Here is an 18,974-nt window from a genome sequence, read left to right on the forward strand (position 1 = left end):
TACGTTCATACATGTTTGCACACACATTACGCTGCAGGTTAAATCCCGAACTTCACCAGAGGGTCAAAATACTCCCCAAGTTCCCTAGAAACGCAAAACAGTGTACAAAAGGAACTTGCCAAGTGGATTTCTGCCATGTTTATTATAATCATTAACAGCTGTTTTCCTGCGGTGGCGTTTTTAAATATTATGTGACCACAGTTATGTCGTTCTATATCAACCCTGCCACTGGTGGATGTGGCATCGCTTGTTTGTTTTATTGAGAAGGTGTTATTGTGCAACAATTTAGGTCAACAAAACCACACTGGCACACACACTGTTGAGAAAGGGAAAAAAAGCAATTGACATTGATATACACTACTCCCAAAAAGTTAAGTGATATTTGTTTTTTTGGCAAACCCTAAAGCTCAAAATCCTTAATATTTTACAAATATGACAATACAGTAATGCCCCATAAAATACATAGTGGAGTGAGAAATTAGTTTGATTTACACCTGTGTCCACTTTCCCAGTTTTAAATTAAACATGGAGATGTAGTGCAGGCACGTCTTCCCCTTTCTAATAACTTGAGTTTTGATCAAGATGCAGTTTTTTCCCCCCCATCAAGCGAGCTAGTTAGTGGTTAAAATTCAAAGGCCGTGGTGTCATGAAGCGCTTGACTGTCTCATCTGTGACTTGCTTGCGTCGCTCCTGATGCTCTGCGATGATTGGCTGCAAGGTTTCGATCAACGTCTTCTTCAGTTCTCCGGTTAGGAGAGCGCCGCTTGTGTAGTCCTAAACACAAAGTGCGTGGTAAGTCCACAGAAAATGGAGTTAAATGTTTATGGTTATTAGTCTGTGTCGTGTTGACTCGCACCTGTCTGATCTTCTCCAGCTTGTCATCGTCTTCCAGGAAGAAGGTCAAGTACATGAAGGAGACGTCCACGTCCACGTTGCCGCCATACTTGCGGTGCTCCTCCACCGTGTCTTTCCCCCCCGAAAATGCATACTTGTTGATCTGTGACCAATGAACACCAAAAGTTATTTAACTGTAATCAAGTAGTTATAGTAAAAAAATAAATAAAAAAATAAAAATCACGATTATTTTGATATTGAAATCAAATGCATTGATACGACGAGGAACAAAAGTCATACCTTGTTCTTGATCTGTTTGGCCGTGTCTGTGAGAAAGATGGACGAATTGGCGTCGCTGGCGCTCATCTTAGTCTGCGCCCCCTGCAGGGCGGGGAAGAAAGTGGAGTGCAGCAGGGCCGGCTTGGGGTAGCCGATCCTCGGGGCCACGTCGCGGGTCATTCGGAAGTAGGGGTCCTGCGGAGGCGAGGGGCATTGCGCAACAAAATGTCATAGAAATGCGATATGAAAAATTGTCTTTATTTTTTTTTTTGCTATAGACGCTGACCTGATCTATGGCGCATGGGATGAGACACTGAACGTCTTTTCTGTCTCCAAAGATGTGTGGGAAAGAGTAACTGAAGGAAGGGGCCGCCTGGATGGCTGGGAAGCTGATCTTTCCTGGATTGAGAAGATGCAGACAGGCATGATAATGCAAACTTTGACAGCATTACAAACAACCGAAGATGGACAAAGCAATCACTTCATTAATTAAGAATTGTGTGGATCCATTAATTGCTTAATGCTTCTTAAAGCAATTGAGGCAACAACTAAATTGCGGCGTACACGTGTAGCTCTAGTCTCTAAAGCAAGGATGACATCACGTTTTCCACTGCGGGCCACATACGGGAAAAGATAAGAGGAGGGGCACCATCATCTTGTGGTTGAGAAACTGCTGATAGAGCACTTGTTATTAGTTTTAGTGTGGTATCTATCCATCCATCCATCCAAACTTGGTTTAAAATGAACAACTAAATGTAAATAATGATGGTGACACGTGAGGTTCCTCAGGGCAGAATTCTAGAGGCCTTTGTCTTCTATTTATTTATACATTTGCTTTTTCAGCAGTTTCTCCAACACAAGATGATGTGGCCCTCCTCTTCTATTTTCCTGTACGTGGCCCTCCTCTTCTCTTTTCCCGTACGTGGCCCTCAGTTGGAAAAGTGATGTCATCCTTGCTTCAGAGACTAGTTACTGTTTTCATAAAAAACAAAAACAAACCTGGACACTTTGCTAATAGGTCGGACAATGCTAGCGGGCTTGTTTCAATTCGATAAATGATTCATTCTTATTACATAAACCCACAATGGTTATGTGAAACCTAGAAAGGTAACAATAAAAAAATATATATATTGAAAATTAATCAGTCATTACTTTTGAATTGTTATTGTTCAACAGAATTATGAAAAAACAACTAATGATATATATGATGATAATAAATAATAATGTAAGGAAAGATCGTCATCCGGCACAAGATGGCAGGCTCAGTTGGCACCGTATTTGTTTGTATGATAAACTACGGTGCGTTCCGACTTATGTACCGATTCGGGTTGCGTCGCTGCCCTAGGAACAAATTCTGTTGTACACTGAGGACCCCTTGTAAATAACATTCAACAATACAGTGGTACCTTTACTTTCAAGTGCCAAAACGTATTTTCTTAACTTCTTCTAGTTGCCTTACCAATGCAGTCGCTATCTGTAAAACCAAAGATGCCTTTGACTTGGTTGAACGTCACAAGCTTTTGGATCTTCACCACATTCCTGTAGAACTGCGGCGACGCACTGTGCGTACAAGGAGAGAAACGCAGCAGTGAAGGAACTCATATCGTGGACATGCAGAGACAAGATGGCCGCCGGTCACTCGTTACCAACCCCATGTAGTCGAGATCGGAGAAGATGAAGGTCTTGTTGATGTCGAAACCGCACGCGATGATGTCTTTGGCGTTCTCCAAGGCAAACTGGTGGCACTGCTCCAGCGTTAGGTCCTTCCACAGGTACTTCTCGTCGTCCGTCATTTGGACCACCAGGGGGATGTCGAACACGTCTTGCAGCCATCTGCAACAAGGACGTTGCCACTTATTTAGTCAAAATCGGAGGCATAACTAAGCTTCAGATAAACCGCCGGTCCAGTAAAGTAATAGTCATGATTATTTTGATTAGTATTGAAGTCACAATTAATAAACAGAATGATTGAATATTTAAAAACGTGATACTTATTCAACTACCAAAACTAAACTTCAAATATAACTAAATAAACAAATCAGAAAATAAATAAACATGTAAAATGATGTCAGCTGTTCCTGCTGTTCACGCCATAGCCACTTGGGGGCAGTGTCATGCGACACGCGCATTAAGATTAGGTCTGGTACTCTGGTAGGAAAGATGATTGTTTTTTTGTTTTTTTAAGAAGAGATGGTTCCATTGATTAATTGAACAATCGGCAGTGTCTTATAAAATCATTTTATTCCAGATTACTGTATATATTGTCTTTTTTAGTATTGTTTCCCGATTTAAAAAACAAACAAACTGAACAATTAAGCACTATCACACAAGAGGCATTGATGTTGTACTAACCAACCTTCTTGAATCTGATACATTTACTGTTTGTGATGTTTGCTTAAGGATTCATGAAGTACGTGTAGTATTTACGTACGATGTCTGCAACTCTTTTTGTTGTGTGTTATTGTCACAGTTTGGCCTTGAAATGGTATTGTTATTTACATGATTTCCAATGGGGAAAACAATTGGATTGGATTATCAATTCTGGGTATCATCTACAGTTTTTCAATCGCATCTTTGGTGATTTGAATGTGCAGTACTGTTCAACTCACTTGGTGAAGATAAAGGGGATGAGGTGGCCGACATGCATGGCCTGTGACGAGGGACCCCTGCCAGTGTACAGGAAGAAGGACTTGTGCTTCTCATACGTGTCTAGCACTTGATGCATGTCTCTGTAAATGCAGCACAGCAGAGGAATCACAACAAATTCTCCTCAACTTTGCATTTTCTACACAGGTGGCGTGTGTTAAAGGCTGACTGACCTGTGTGAAAAGAAGATTCCTCGACGTAGAAAGCGGTGAGGTTTCTGTCCTGTCACTTTCTCTATTCTGTCCACCAGCTCTTGGTCGATTTTACTGCTGCCAAAGCGCACTAAAAGAAAGAAGGTTATCATCTACAGCCAGTTTCCCACCAAAGGGCATTTAGGACCACACGCCGACTGACTAAAAAGGCAACGTTATGAGAATAAAGTTGTAATATTACGTGAGAAAAATCATGAAAATAGGAGATGATAAATGTTGTACATTACTGTCAGAATATGCTGAAATGTGCTTTGACAAGATCCTCAACATTCAAGTAAATTGAATCTAATACAAATGACTTCATACTTGTAAATTTTGACTCACGTTATAACTGTATTTTTTAAATAAAATAAAATTGCACTTTATTTCTTGTAAAATTACAACTTTAGTATTGATATATTGCATCTTTTTTCCTAAAAACAAATGCAGATTTTTCTCACAATGACCTTGTGAAAAAAAAAATCCTCACCATATATAACGTCCACATAAAAAATAAAAGACAATGCTCTATAAAATAATTCCTGCAAAATAACACATTTATTTAAATTTATTTTAATTCAAGATTTTTTTAAATCCTCATATAATTACTAATATTTTCATATTGTCATTTTTTTAAAATATTAAATCCTTGTAAAGTTACACAATAATTTTAATCTTATAATGTTGTGATGTTATCTCATATAATCTTTTTAAGACTTTAACATTTTTTTAAGTAACACAAAAAAACACATAAATTCTTGCATAATATGGTAATATGATTTTTGTTAAATACAATTTTACAATCTAACCAAACAAGTGACATTAATTTGATCTCACCAATGAGTTTGTCGTAATCAACGCCTTTTGCGTTATTTGTGGAGACACTCCAGGGATTAACTTCATCACCATCATCCATGTTGCCATCTGCCGCCAGGCTGTTTTCTGAGCTAAGTGCATTTTCGGATGGCGGACATCCTGCTTTGTAGTCCTGACCCGTCACCTGTTTGTAGTCCACTTTCAACTGGAGCAGGGACTGGACCGCGGCATCAACTTCAGCCTGGAGAAACACAATTTGTCCACATAATCATAGTATACAATAAAACACATACTGTGTTTTACTAAATGTATTTAGCTGATCTCTTTTTAAAAGTTTGGCATATTGAATGACACTGTTATTTCATGGGTGAGCTGGAGTAATGCATGACAACTTAGAATCTTTAATTAACATGCATGTCTTTGGAATACAAGAGGAGCAATCGTTGAAGATGAAGGTCCAATACATATATAAACTCGTTGATAAAGGCATTAATTGTTATATTTAGGTGTATGGGCACCTACCTTCTCAGCTTTAGCCGATTTTAAGATTCTCACGTTGTCACCCTGTGCTGTCAATTTCTCATAGAGCTCCATTGGACTCCTCGCTGCATCTCCTTGACTGTCTGTCATCTTCACACTGGTAAACACGATGATACTTTTAAAAAAACACGGGCAGCAGCTACAATGTGTTTAAAATAACCATTGAGTGTTTTATGTGGTAGCATTCCTGTAGCACTGGCAACAGGGAAATTCCAACGTTGAGTTATCAGCCTTGAATTTGGCTCGCTATTAGGTAGATAAGAGGCAATATCACGATATAACGTGTCAATTAAAAATGGTTAAATTGTTAATAAAACAGGCATAGTCATATTCTGGTGTTTTAAACAAAGATTAAGTCAATTTATTTGTACACATACCGTGTAATTGCGTTACACTGCCAGCAGCTCACTCATTCAACTTGCATCAGCATTAGAGCAACTTGATGCTCTGATGAAATTCTTCCCGAGAAATATCGAATCGATTGTTTGTTCCGCATGTCAATTTGTGAGTTCATTTATCTTTAGGAAGACAAATTTGAAGATAAATAGTAATAGATTAATAAAAACAAAACATGTCCAATGTTTTTAATTTATATCAAAAGTAAACCTTGCAAATGGGTTTGCAATAAAAAATGGGGACATATTTAAGCCGTGGGACCTATACCGGAAGTTTAAAAAATAAAAGAATTATTTCCCGGTGGAGTCAGTCAATCGGTACTTTCAAAAGAAATTTGAACACATCGACTGTTTTTCTTTAAACGGTATACTTTTGTCTTTTTAATGTTTAGAGGAGGTTACACAAAATTAACTGGTATCTTATTTACGTGTGTTTAATCGTGTCGTACTATGACAAGCCAAACAAGCGAATTTGAGACGCTAGCGTTGCAAATAACGTAGCTTTAGCTAGCTAGCTGGCTGGTTTGTTTCTATATGTTCTTCGAAGCTTCTGTCTATCTGGATATTAGGACATGCTGAGCCTCTATTTTTTTTCTAATTACATGGGTAAGAAACAACTTCACTCATACATTTTACCTGGGTATTATTCTTAAATAATTTATTTTTGTCTTTGTCGGTTTCTACTCAACCAATAGATGTCACCCTTGGAACGTTGTTAAATACTGTGAAGTGAGGATGACCACATTAGTGGCCTATGAGGATTCTGAGTCTGAGGATGAAGGTCTAGACCAGAAAGAAGGAGCTGGATCAGGACAAGAAGTGAAGGACTGTCATTCATTGGTATTGATGCCGAACTCTGACAGCACACTGTTGAAATGCCACCAGAATGTTTTCAGAAAAGACAGGTCTTCTTTGCAAAAGCAGAGCTGTTCCCTTATATCACCTGCTGTTCTTCAGAAGAAGGCTACTCTGCTTCCATACATCCCACCTAGTGTCTCTGATAAGCCCAAAAGACCCTGCACTGTCCAGCCCGGTGTCCGACCCTACATTCCCAAAAGGCAAAGACTTGCCACTTCTTCCACAGAGAACGTGGAGAACCTAACGGGTGGAGTTCATGGCAAATATGTCCAAATTCTTACAGAAGGATCTCAGAAAGTGAAGCTGCATCTTGTTAACACGCCTACTCCTCCTGCTGCTGCTGGGATACCCAAGAAGCTTCTGCTGAGCCTTCAAGGCCACCAGGGTCCGGTCAACACAGTGCAATGGTGTCCAGTGCCTCAAAGAAGTCATTTACTGCTGTCAGCTTCCATGGACAAGACCTTTAAGGTACAGTGATAATAACATGTGTAAGACTTGAAATAAAATTGGGTGTGTGCTGGCAATAATTAGAAGTGGGTACCGTAGAATAGCATTGCAAATTTTTTTACTCAGGTTGGTATGAGTACTGTTATGTCAGGATAATATGACTCAAGTGAAAGTAAACAATGGCCTTTTAATTAATATATTTTATTAAGGATTAATAAATTAATTTATAAAATATTTTATTCATTTTTAATCCAACCAATCTGACTTTCATATTAATGGTTCATTTGAATTTATTTTTGCCTAAGTCTAACCCATCAAACCAAACTATGTATAATAAACTTGATAGTTTTTATTGTAAATTTAATTTTGTTAAAAAATACATAGGAAAATGACCTTGAAAAAATAGTCTCATATTAAATCGTAATTGCAATATTGAGGAGGAAAAAAATTAATCATAATTCGATTATTTTTTCAAAATTATTCAGCCCAAGTCCTTGAGGTAATCAAATCCCGTTATTCAGTGTATCTGGTGTGCTGTGACGCAGTAATCTCCTTGCCCTCTTCATATAGAAACACAGCACGCACCACTTTCTGCACAATCATATCTGTCACTGTCAGTCCAATGTATGTCAGCACCCTCGGGATTTACTATCTTTCGGATTCCACTCTCACATTCCGCTTCTCTCGATTTCTCTCTGGGAAAAGGAGCGGAAAAGGTCAAGAGATGCAGGTGTCTGAAACCGTTGCATCCATCCCACAGTCAATTCTTAAGAGAGTTTGACAGTGGATAATCAGTTAAAATATGCAGACATGCATTTGCATATTCAAACGAGTCTAGCAGCAGCAGGAAAGTCTCTTCCCCGTGGTTCTTCTTGGTGGCCAAATGAAGAATATAAGCTTTGGGTGTTTTATATTCAACTCTGGTTGCATTTTCAGGCTAACACTGTGCTTGTCAATTAATTTTTGATAATAATTAATTTGTGTATGTAATTGACTTTTAATTTATTACACTGTCTTTTTCATATTGTCCTGAGCAAAAAGGCCTTTTCTCATGTCGCAATAAGTTCCACTTACGGTTCTATGGATATCATCACACGTTTCCTCTTTACCATCAGTCAGAGTATTCATTGTGTACATGTGATAAATTTAAATTTGTGTCAAAGTTTTGCAATTATTATTATGGTAGCTCTATTTAAATTTTATGAGAACACATTTTTTTTTCAAGCATTTCTACAATATTTGATTGTCTGCACCCAGCCACCAGGGGGCAATATCAATCTATGAGTGTTACTATTGGCCTGCTGTCATAGAATCAATATCTTTATTTAGATTCATAATATGTTATTTATAGAATTTATTAAAAGAAAGTTAACTTTTAGCAATAAAAAAAGCAAAAAAACTTACATTAAGGTAGGAATTAGCAATTATATTTCCTTCTTGCCCATTTGCTGTGGCACAGAACTGTAATTGTCATAATTATAAGTCTGGAATTAATAAGGAACTTGTATTTAAGCTACATTTGTTCTCTTTTGTTTCTTGCTGCAGACACGCGGTCTGTGAAGTCCTTCATCTTTTCTCAGCTTGTCTTACACGAGCAATAGTCCTCAGACCGTATGCAATTAGTCATCGTCGCCATGGCTACGACAGGTGTAAGGCAGCAGTTTTACATTGATAATAAGAATACTAATTTATTTTTTAATTACCCCGAGCCATTTAGAAAGCAGATTAGCCAATGAGTCATCATGAAGGATCCGCTGTGCGAGTCTGGCAAGTGGCCGGTGAAAATGAAGAGAATGTAGAAAAAAGGACAGGAGACACTCATTTACAGGTCTCACATTTTTTGAGATTATTGTCCGGGCATTAATTGTCTCATTATTTTGTGTTTTATTCATGCTGGTTAATGGTCGTAGAATTGAGTCACTCCAGTCATTTTATGCTTTCTGGTGCTGTGCTTGCGAGTTAGTTGATGGAGTTGGTGTCCGTGTCCACACAGCCAGCCAAAAACAGATTTTGCCTTCACAACTCGCATCAATAAAGTCATTCAGTCATTCTTCCTGCACATATTCACCATAGGCAAAATAAAATGAATAACGACGATGAAACTGGATCTTGAAAAATTCATCCACGCTTCTCTTTTCTTCAGGCCACTGTAACTTACTCTTCTCCGGTATCAGCCAGCCTCAACTCCAGCTGGTTCACAATGCAACGGCTTGGCTTCTCACTGAGTCAAACAGACGGCATCTCATCACCCCAATTTTAGTATCATTACACTAGCTACCAGTTAGTCTTAGAATTAATTTGACTGATGGCTTTTAAAGTATGTGTATGGGTCTGGCTCCAAGCTACATTACCAAACTGTTAACCCTACAGCTGGCAGCCTCACATCCTCGGGGGGGAAGGGCCTTCTGTTTTTTTCAAAAACTGCTCATTTTTGAAGATACGTAAAATCAAAACTCACTTTTACGGACTGGCTGTTTCTATGCTCATCATCACATTCTTCATCTTTGCCATCAATGGTATCCTCCTGTGGTGGAATCCCAGAAAAAAAGCCATACAACAAGCTAAGCTTCAAGATGGTGAAGAGCTGAAATCTCATGATAGATGCTGCACATCGTTTTGACCTACTGTGTGCACGAGCCAATTAAATTGATATTTCTAACAACTGCCTGGTGTAACTTATCTTTCTGAACCATCCCTGGTAAGCTCCATTCCGTGTGTGCATCCCTTTCTCTTCAATCTCCCACAGTGTTACAGTAGCTTGTCTTTCAAATGCTGTGTGAAGAGCGCGTTTAATAATGAAACACAGAAGCCGAGAGGTGTCTGAAGTGGCCCATGGAGCTTTCACTGTGGAGCAGCGCGGGAAAAAAATGTCTCCCATTGTCGTATCTCATTTCAGCGGGCACCTGACAAGACCACCCACTTGATGTTAGGCTGAGCTGTGGCCCGTCAGACTGAAAATCAGCCCCAATAAGCAGCAGTAACTCGAGATAAAACGCTTGTCACTGTATCGATGTGGCTCCTTTTGCCAAAGTGTTAGAACCTCTGTGCGAACACGCCACTGCAATTAAGAGACACAAGAGATCGGCACTTCAGTCGTGAATCACTTGACACTTGACAATGACATTTTTTTTTTTGCCCTCCATATTTTATCATCACCCTGCTGTTGCATGTCATGCCAGTCATGCATTAGATAGTATAGTTGTGTACACTCACCAAAATGCTATATGGAGCTTGTCTTCTATAAAGTTCAACATGCAATGCCTTTCAGGTGTGGGACGGAGCTGAGAGTGGACGCTGCCTGAGGGTTTTCACCTGCCACTCAGGAGCTGTGCGGGATGCACGCTGGAGCCCCTGCGGCCGCCAGCTCCTCACCGGCTCGTTTGACAACACAGCTGTGGTTACCGACGTGGAGACGGGTGAGCAGCAGGCCAGCTTTACTCTGAGTCTACCCCCCCCCCCCCCACCAAAACATATTTTGTACACATATTCTGTGGCTTTTACATCCATGGTCAATAGTGTTGTGAATGTGACATTTTGAATTCAAAACAACAACATTGTTTCGCTTGCATTGTATTATGTCACATATGTCACACAAAAATGCTTTTCAGGACTTGACGAAAACATTAGTTTGCTTTAATTACGCCACACAGCGATAAAAGTCAAACAAATTTTATTGCTACACACAGCGGGGCTGTGTTTTTGTTGCTTGCTCCCGCTTTTGTTTCATTACTTGGAGCCAAATCCTGGACCGTTGTGTTGTCGCCGGCCCTTTTGTGTGATCGTCCATTACATTTTCAAGGTGACATTTACTGGAGATCAATAATTTGGTTTGCTTTGGAAGCTCTTTGCTTCCATCCAACCAGGCGAGCCATCTTAACAAGCAGGTTGGAGTCCTTATAGACCAGCACGTCCGGATGTTCCCTTTACATAAATTCAAACGGAACCTAAAAACATGATCATATTCTTTACTCTGTTCTAGAGGCGCCACTGTAAATGAAAGAGTTCACCGAACGGGCCAGACTCCCGTGGTTTTTGCCACGCCGGCGTCAACACTTTGCCGTGATGACGTGCTTCCGTTTGTCCTTCCCCTCTCAGTGCGTCTGTCAATACCGCCAATAAGGCCTAAGGATAATAGCTCGGCCTGCACATTAAGCACACAGGCAGCTCCAGGGAGGGGATCAATAATTGATACATCACGGCTGGAGTAACCGCCATGACCTTACAGTGGAGCTTCACAGGCCACAGCTATAAACAAACAGATGTTTATTTGTGGCTGTAGCTCCTGTTGGGCTTGTCTGCCATCTTAAGAGGCTCTTTACAACACACCACTGTGAAACTGCAAACTGAAAAACTATCTCTACTGTTACCTGCCCAGCCAGGTTTCCAAGTATTGTGAGCACGTATTTTTGTAAACCACAACTGTCCACTCAATCAGATTGATCGAGCAGATTTGTTATTGGAGGGATTTTAACCCTCCGTTAGCCTAAACCGTCCTAAACTCTCACCCATCAGTGCAATGCACTAAGTATTTTTTTTCATTTGATATTCTGTTCATTTTCACACACTTAAAAATTAAAACATTTTTATGGCAGCTGAGAGTTTTATTTGTTTCAAACGGTGGTTGCGCGCACATTGGCGCACTAAATGAAGCCAATTCAATTTAGCTGCATATCAGTAAGGGACTCTGGGATTCCAGTCCTGTTTCTGCACAATTGCGGTGTAATTGGATGTGGCTAAAACCCAGGCTTTGACTCTTTCAAACTCTGTAGCTAATCCGACTGCAGCAGCGGCCCGAGCGGCGCACGTAATTGGCCTGCTATTCATGAAAAAAACAAAAATACCCACATTTTTGCTACACTAATAGATCGGCTTTTCTATTTAGTTGGCACAGCTAAAAAATAATACATCTCCTACCACATATGCAGAATACAGCAGCTTGTTCTTCACATTTAATGTAGAACGTCTCAGAGTTCAATCTGGCTTTCTGTGAAGATCCGTTTGTTCTTCAGTAACTGTTGAGATTCCTGTCAATGCGCCGCCACCCCTCCCGCCCCATGACCCCCTCCTTGCGAATGCAGTTATTGAGGAGCCTGTGCACCATTATGGAAGCACATTTTCCTCAGCCATCTTCACACTTCTTCCTGTGTCCAATTCCATTTGCGGAAACACAATTCCACCCCCCGTTGGGTGCAGGCAGGCTTTCACAGCGGCAGCGGACAAGGAATATAGGGAGGGAAGACAGGTTAAGAGGCCCGATGCACACAATGGGAAGAAACAAGAAAACAAAATGGGAAGATGCCGTGAATGAAAACGAAAGGGGGAGTTGCAGAGAGTATAAGAAGGGAGTTTCTTCTGCAGGCCATTAGAGTGAAGTGGCAGCTGTTGAGCTGCACCTTGGACATGCTCCTTGGCAGAGAATGACGGAGGGAAACATGCCAACACTCCCCGGCTGCTTTGTAGGAGTGTGTGTGTGTGCGTGTGCGTGTGCGTGTGCGCATGCATGCGCACACTCTACATGAGTCTTTTGGACTCCAGCCTCTATTCGGCCCGCTTAACTTATTTTCACCATTCTATACCTAAAGGCTTGAAAAAGTTCAGATGTGTTTAGATCAATTCAACAATTAGATGAATCTGTAGCAAGGTCAAAAAAGTATTTGTCATATAACATTTTAGCATTCTCAACTGGCTTACACGTATAGATTAAACGAAAATGAAATGAATGTACTTGCTTCAGTTGTCTTTGCTTTTTGTGCCATTTTTGTTTTTATGGTCGTCATCGCATTTATAAAGTACTAATGGCCCTCTGAGGGAAACCAAAACTACGATGTGGCCATCGACGAAGATTAGTTTAAACCCCTACTTTAGATGCTCACTTGTCTAAAGCCTTGTGTAGTGCCATCATGCATGACGGCCGTTTGGCTCCCGAAGTTTTGCACTTCAGGGGCATATTTTCCCTGAAAATGTCAGTGCAATTCTGAATTATATATCGGAAAGCTTTGATATTAGCCACACATAATTTCAGTATTGTTTTGGTCTGTTAAATGCATATTTGTTGGTTGTGTATGATTGTGTAAAACAAATTCCAAGTTATCAAGAAAGCGTCATCAAGTAGCAAAGCATCATCCAGTTATTTCACATTTGCGCACATTTGGACTCGTAAACAATGTGACTTGATGAGCATAGCCTTGAATGGTACATGCCGAGGGACGATCCATTCAGTAACAGCAGCAGCACATGGCAAAGCATTTACTCCAACTGCCACCGGCAAAGCACATGTAAATGTTGACCTACTTTGCACGCATCATTTTACAATAGCTACCTGCTTCCGAGACACAGTAGAAGAAAAAAGTACTCTTGTGAGATGAATGAGCTGTGTCCCGCTGAGCCCTGCTATATCCAGCTGCTCTACAAAGACCCAGAATGATGCTGTGATAAAGGTCAAAGGTATATGGGCAGGTGTAAAAAAAAAAAAAACATAATACAAAATGGCACAAATGGTTAAGAACCACGTTAGGCAAAAGTGGACTATATGTGAACCTTGCCAAAGTAAACTCTACTAACATGGTGGACATGACATTATGTCATAATGCTGTATCTCTCACCACAACATAAAATAATATAAAAATACCTGTGTATATTAATTTAATAAAATAAAAAAAAACTTGTATTGACTGTCGAACAATCCAGGGTGCCTTGTCCAAAGTCAGCTGCAATAGGCTGACACCAGTAATAATTGCATTGACATTTGATTTCAACCCAAGAAATTATTGAATAAGCGGGTATATCCTGCCAATAGGCACTGCATAAGAAGTGAAAAGAGGAACTCAAATCACAATAATAAACACATTATTAAAAAGAAGTATTAATCCAAAAGGCCCATCATGATGTACCAAATAAAGTTGAGGATCTACAGTATATTTGTCCAGTTAAAAAAACTAGAGAGACACGTTGGCTGTCATGTTTGTTGCCTTGTTGTGTAGGCTTAATGTCAAACCCGTGTCTTGACTGCACCGTGTTTCATTAATGAGGCCGAATATCCATTCTATCCGCGCCAGTTCCCTCTCTCCCCTCGTCCCCGCCATCCCAATCATCCCTCCACAACCGCCACTTTCTCTCGCACTGCCTCATGCTATACTCTCTGATCACTTTGCAAGGTCTCATCACCCCCTTTTCACATACTTGATCTTTTCTTAATTAAAACATGACATGCCACTCTTCATTATGACAAGGCTGTTGACGAGCAAATATGAGTCTTAAATCTCAATGAGCAAGCTGTGGCTAAGCCAATTAAGATGGAAGCGGGCGAGTGAGCGCCACAAATCTGCCTGTGAAAAAACCTTGGATCGATGCAATCGAATTTCGCAGGGTGCTGCATAGTCCGCCGAAGACGAAGAATGAAACGTCCGCTGTATAGTTTATTAGCTGCGTCCCGCTTCTGTGAAGGCTTGATAGGAATATTCTGGAACAAGTGTGTAATGACTTGAGTTCTGGTTTGTAGGGGCTCGCTGTCGGAGACTGTTCTGCATATGCGCTTCGTTGTTTGTTTGAATTTAATGAGGAGCTGTTGAGGCCCGAGGTGTACTGCTTTGCATCGCCTTTGACAGGTTGCTGCCACATAGTTTGGATTTCATTGCCTGGCACAAACACAAATGATTATTCGCACCCTTTCGTCCATAAATATGTCCAAGCCCCTCCAAGTGTTTTAGTTTTGTTTTTAGGGATGACAATTTATTTGTCGATTTCAATAAGGCCACCTCTCATCCTAACTAGACATTCTGGTTCCTCCTCAGCATCTCACCCTTTTCAATTCTTGGACAAGAACTGATGTGTGCACACAATTGACATGAGCCTTCTCCTCGTCTCTGGAATGAAAGTGAATTGAGGCGGTCTCTAGAGATTGAACATGGTTTGATTTTGACGTCACAAAGTCGTGTGATAACCTTGAGGCACATCAGACGTGATCAATAAGCTTTTGTAATTTATTTTATAGCCAGTGTTTCTGTCATTTGTCAGGAGGATTTTGGCATGAAACCAAATGAAGCCACTGCTGAAAAGTTTAAACATTTTTGACATTTGATCATTTGGAATGCTTTTTAAAGTCACATGTCGTTTAATTTAAGAGAAATATTGGAGAAACTTTTTCCTCAAACTTGGTGAGTTCTGAATGGCTTAAAAGTGGGTATGAAGCCTATTTAGTTTCCACAACTTTCGTGTTGAAAAGCTGACACACTAATAATTATAGAGTTTGACTCTGTTCTGCATTATTCAAGACAGCCTCCTGCTGATCAGAGACGTGAAGATGTATTATTAAAGAAAAACACATTGATCTTGTTCCTTCCTCTCTCCCCCTTCCGTTTCTTTTGTGAGCAGGCCAGTGCATCGTCAAAGCGGATAACCAGTTCAAGGTGATGCGAGTGGTCTCGCATCCCGCCAACCCTGAGGTGTTCCTGTGCGGAGGTTACAGTTCAATGGTCAATGCCTGGGACTCTCGCTGCTGCAAGGTCAAACATATTAACCTCCTTACTGCGCATCTATCATGTTTATTGACTCCGCTTCACCCGCTGTGCTTTGACTTTTCCAAATCAAAGGCAGTCGGGGGCTGTGAACACACCCCATACACACAGTCACACACAAACAAGGATGTGTGTATACCTCGCTAAAAGGGTCATATTCTCACATGAATCGCAATAAATGTGTAGACTATCTCACTAATTATTGGACGTAAACTTCCTTTTGCTCTCATACGTTGTTCTAGTGAAGCTGCAACCTAATAATGCTATTACGCTTAATGGACTGTTTTATATGATAATCCCATGCACTTATTCACAATCTGAATACTCACTGATAATATTCTGGCCCACAGCAAATTGAATCATTTCCCGTGCCGGCAGGCGTTCAGCTTTAATGCAGGTCCAGCGATTGTGTCGACCATTAAGTGTCAACGGGAATTGCAGATGAGGCGTGTGACCCCTGTAAACAGGTGGTCCGTTCTTGGCCCATTACGTCGAAGTATTAGATAGAGTGAAGTCAAATGAACCATTGCTTCTACCGGATTTCCTCATTAATAGGCCACAGTCACAGGCAAGCTACGTCTTTAACTGCAAAGATTATTCGGTGGTAATTAGAGGTGAGCCTGACTAATCAAAGCCATAACTTTATCTAATTTGTGTATATAACTGCTTTTTAATTAACTGTGCTCATATTGTACTGGGCAGCCTGTATTGTAGTACATTTTTATTTCTAGTTGTATGGTTTTCATCACAATATTTGTCTTTTTCTTGATTTTTTTGGGGGAAACTCATTTCCCCCCCTCAGGTGGTTAAAGTGTACAAAGCAGCAATTCAACAGACGTTGGACATTCTCTTCCTGAGAGATGGCCTGGATGTCATCACAAGCTCCGACTGTGTCAGCAGAGACTCTGCCGACCGTACGCTGATCGCCTGGGACTTCCAGACCACGGCCAAGGTCTCCAACCAGATCTACCATGTAAGCATGTTGCTAAGAAGAGATCACCATTGTATGAACAGGATGCTTTTTATGACCATGATCGATATTGTACACTTGAAAAAGCTTTAACGCGTAACAGTACACCTGATTTCAGTTTATACTTTTGCAGACCACTGAAAATGCTCTTTTGTACAGTTGTTCTGAATGCCTGTTAGTTCCAGAACTGGCAACTGTTGTTTACTGGCGCTGTGTTGCAATCAACAGACTGCGTACGTATATCCAGGTTGTCACAGATATCTAAAACAGACTAGATCCGGCTAACAGACATGCCTACGTCACGGCCTTGTTAGTCGGGGCGACATTCCCATCTAAGGCAATGCGTGGACATATGTGGCGGCCATGTTGGCAGGGGCGACATTCCCATCAAAGACAATGCGTGGACATATGTGGCGGCCATGTTGGCAGGGATGATGTTCCCATAAAAGGGAGTGCAAAGCCTTGTTATTATCTTAGCATCACCATAGGCACGCAGCTCAAAAAGGGGTGTGTCATATCTACTTATTTATATCTATGGCTGTTGTTTACTCAGGCACTGTCATGTCCAACGCTATACTGTACTGATTTTGGTGCAGTATATAGTTTGTTTTTGTCAAGCCCTTATCAACGGCATCTAATCCTAACAACGAGATACGTTTTGATAATACTGTACTGGGTGTTTTTACGCCACAAAAAACGGCTTCAATTTAATGGACAATCTGCTTTAACGGACAACCCCTCACCTCCATTATTCCATTAAATCGAGGTTCCACTGTACTAATTAGATTTCCTACTGGTCTCTAGGAACGCTACACATGCCCCAGCCTGGCTCTGCATCCACAGGAGGATTCCTTTGTAGCACAGACTAACGGCGACTATGTGGCTGTGTTCTCCTCCCAGCGGCCCTACAGGATGAACAAGAGGCGACGCTATGAAGGACACAAGGTCAGGAATGAGACTGAGATCAAGAGCGGGAAAAAAACGATGTTATTAGATGTACCGACATGTAATTAAAAGTATGCATAGGAAGTGTCATAAGTTAGGAAACAGCAAACCTCCTCCAGCACAAACATACTAAGCGCTATTTGATATTTCTTCGCTCGTCGTGGATGATGGATGAACTCGCATACAACACAATGCATTACATTACACTAACACTACACATTTTAATTGTATCGCACCAGGGGATACATTAGCTAAGATGAGATCTTAGCATGATAATGGTGTCTTTTAATTTTGATTATTTTTCCCCCCCACATAGTTTGTCTTTCAAGAGATAATTACAATCAAGCTGAAGTTTTTATTGCAACATGATTGTACTTTTGTGATACAAGTGGAGGATGCCTGGTGGAGGCTATCAAAATATTTCAATATGTACAATATTTCTGGACTGGTGGTTAGCACGTCTAGTTCACAGGTGAGGGGTTCGAATCTTTGCTCTGGGCCTGCAAATGTGGAGTTTGCAGAAAAAAGAAGAAGCATAACATGAGTATTGCCTCTTTTAGGTCGAGGGATATGCGGTGCAGTGCGAATTCTCTCAGGACGGAACTATTTTAGCGTCCGGCAGCTCCACCGGCTCAGCCCACTTTTATGACTATCACAACGCTCGGCCACTTCGCTCCATGCAAGCGCACAGCCAGCCCTGCCTGCGCGTGTCCCAGCATCCCGTCCTGCCGGCCACCGCAGCCACTTGCGACTGGGCCGGCGAGATCAAGGTCTGGCACTGAGGATGGAGTCGAATATGGAATTTAAATGTTCGGTAGGTGAAGACTGGAAGTGGAATTGGATCTCTGGGGCACACAGACACGGCATCAGCACTCCTCTAAGTCATTATCTTGAAAAGCAAAATTCTCTTTGTCTCTTGATGTGTCTTTGTTCTCAGCAGCTCTGATGTGACATTTCCCTCAACATCTCAGCCGGAGCGAGACTAAAGTAAAATGAATCGCTCGCATCTGTCAGCGCTTGTCAGCTTTGCCCAAAAATCTCACCCGTCAACAAAAGAGCAATGACGTGCAAACGCTTGTGATCTTAAACTTTGAATTGAAAAGTCCTTAAAATACACGATATATTTCAGTACCGAATGCTACTTTCTATGCTCTTGTTCAAGTGTGATAGTCATTCATGCTTGTTTTGAATGCCAGATAAAGAGTTGGTAAATGGTGATACGCAGAAAACAAACTCAAAACAATATAATTAAAAATAGAATACAACATTAAAATCTGGAATTTGAGAAAAACGTCTTAAAGGTCACACAAACCTTGATGCAAGTTGATTGGCAACTACGTTGTTCGCTGTGAGACTTCTACACACATTTTAGTGCTGCAGCTGACATTTTGTGTTCATCCATACTTACAGGTCAGAAAAATGTAGTTGTTTTTTTTGTGCCAAATTGCCAATGCTAGTTAGCAATTTTACTTTTGAGTTTGCACTGACTGTATATAATTTCTTAATTTAAAATAAATAAAGCATCTGTGTACCTGCAAAG

General features: G+C 40.8%; 2 protein-coding genes across 3 annotated transcripts; one reads left to right on the forward strand and one right to left on the reverse strand.

Moving 5' to 3' along the window:
* Positions 1–123: 123 nt before the first annotated feature.
* wars1 (tryptophanyl-tRNA synthetase 1) lies at positions 124–5,763 on the reverse strand. The gene is made up of 11 exons (XM_086095490.1): positions 5,684–5,763; positions 5,289–5,403; positions 4,788–5,007; positions 3,933–4,041; positions 3,723–3,842; positions 2,764–2,946; positions 2,573–2,673; positions 1,400–1,512; positions 1,135–1,308; positions 857–997; positions 124–774 (listed from the first exon to the last, which is right to left on the reverse strand). Exons 2-11 carry the CDS (start codon positions 5,394–5,396, stop codon positions 616–618), a joined length of 1,428 nt encoding a protein of 475 aa, XP_085951616.1. The 5' UTR covers positions 5,397–5,403; positions 5,684–5,763; the 3' UTR covers positions 124–615.
* A 235-nt stretch (positions 5,764–5,998) lies between these two features.
* wdr25 (WD repeat domain 25) lies at positions 5,999–18,973 on the forward strand. 2 transcript variants are annotated; one of them, XM_086094810.1, is made up of 7 exons: positions 5,999–6,307; positions 6,397–7,027; positions 10,275–10,422; positions 15,377–15,507; positions 16,322–16,492; positions 17,294–17,434; positions 17,995–18,973. In XM_086094810.1, exons 2-7 carry the CDS (start codon positions 6,437–6,439, stop codon positions 18,214–18,216), a joined length of 1,404 nt encoding a protein of 467 aa, XP_085950936.1. In that variant the 5' UTR covers positions 5,999–6,307; positions 6,397–6,436; the 3' UTR covers positions 18,217–18,973. The 2 variants fall into 2 exon arrangements, with proteins under 2 accessions (XP_085950936.1, XP_085950937.1); XM_086094811.1 differs by lacking the exon at positions 5,999–6,307 and having other exon boundaries at positions 6,445–6,759; positions 6,843–7,027.
* The last annotated feature ends 1 nt before the right edge of the window (position 18,974 follows it).

Source organism: Leptonotus elevatus, chromosome 14 (genome assembly GCF_054856555.1).
Source record: "Leptonotus elevatus isolate MCC_2025b chromosome 14, RoL_Lele_1.0, whole genome shotgun sequence".
Classification (NCBI taxonomy): domain Eukaryota; kingdom Metazoa; phylum Chordata; class Actinopteri; order Syngnathiformes; family Syngnathidae; genus Leptonotus; species Leptonotus elevatus.

Bases quoted from the DNA above. Each gene is read 5' to 3' on its own strand.
- wdr25 (XM_086094810.1), top strand. From the start codon at position 6,437: ATGACCACATTAGTGGCCTATGAGGATTCTGAGTCTGAGGATGAAGGT. The intron at 16,493-17,293 runs GTAAGCATGTTG...ACTGGTCTCTAG, and splicing joins TCTCCAACCAGATCTACCAT to GAACGCTACACATGCCCCAG. The intron at 17,435-17,994 runs GTCAGGAATGAG...TGCCTCTTTTAG, and splicing joins GACGCTATGAAGGACACAAG to GTCGAGGGATATGCGGTGCA.
- wars1 (XM_086095490.1), bottom strand. From the start codon at position 5,396: ATGACAGACAGTCAAGGAGATGCAGCGAGGAGTCCAATGGAGCTCTAT. The intron at 5,008-5,288 runs GTAGGTGCCCAT...GTGTTTCTCCAG, and splicing joins AATCGGCTAAAGCTGAGAAG to GCTGAAGTTGATGCCGCGGT. The intron at 4,042-4,787 runs GTGAGATCAAAT...TCTTTCTTTTAG, and splicing joins TGATTACGACAAACTCATTG to TGCGCTTTGGCAGCAGTAAA.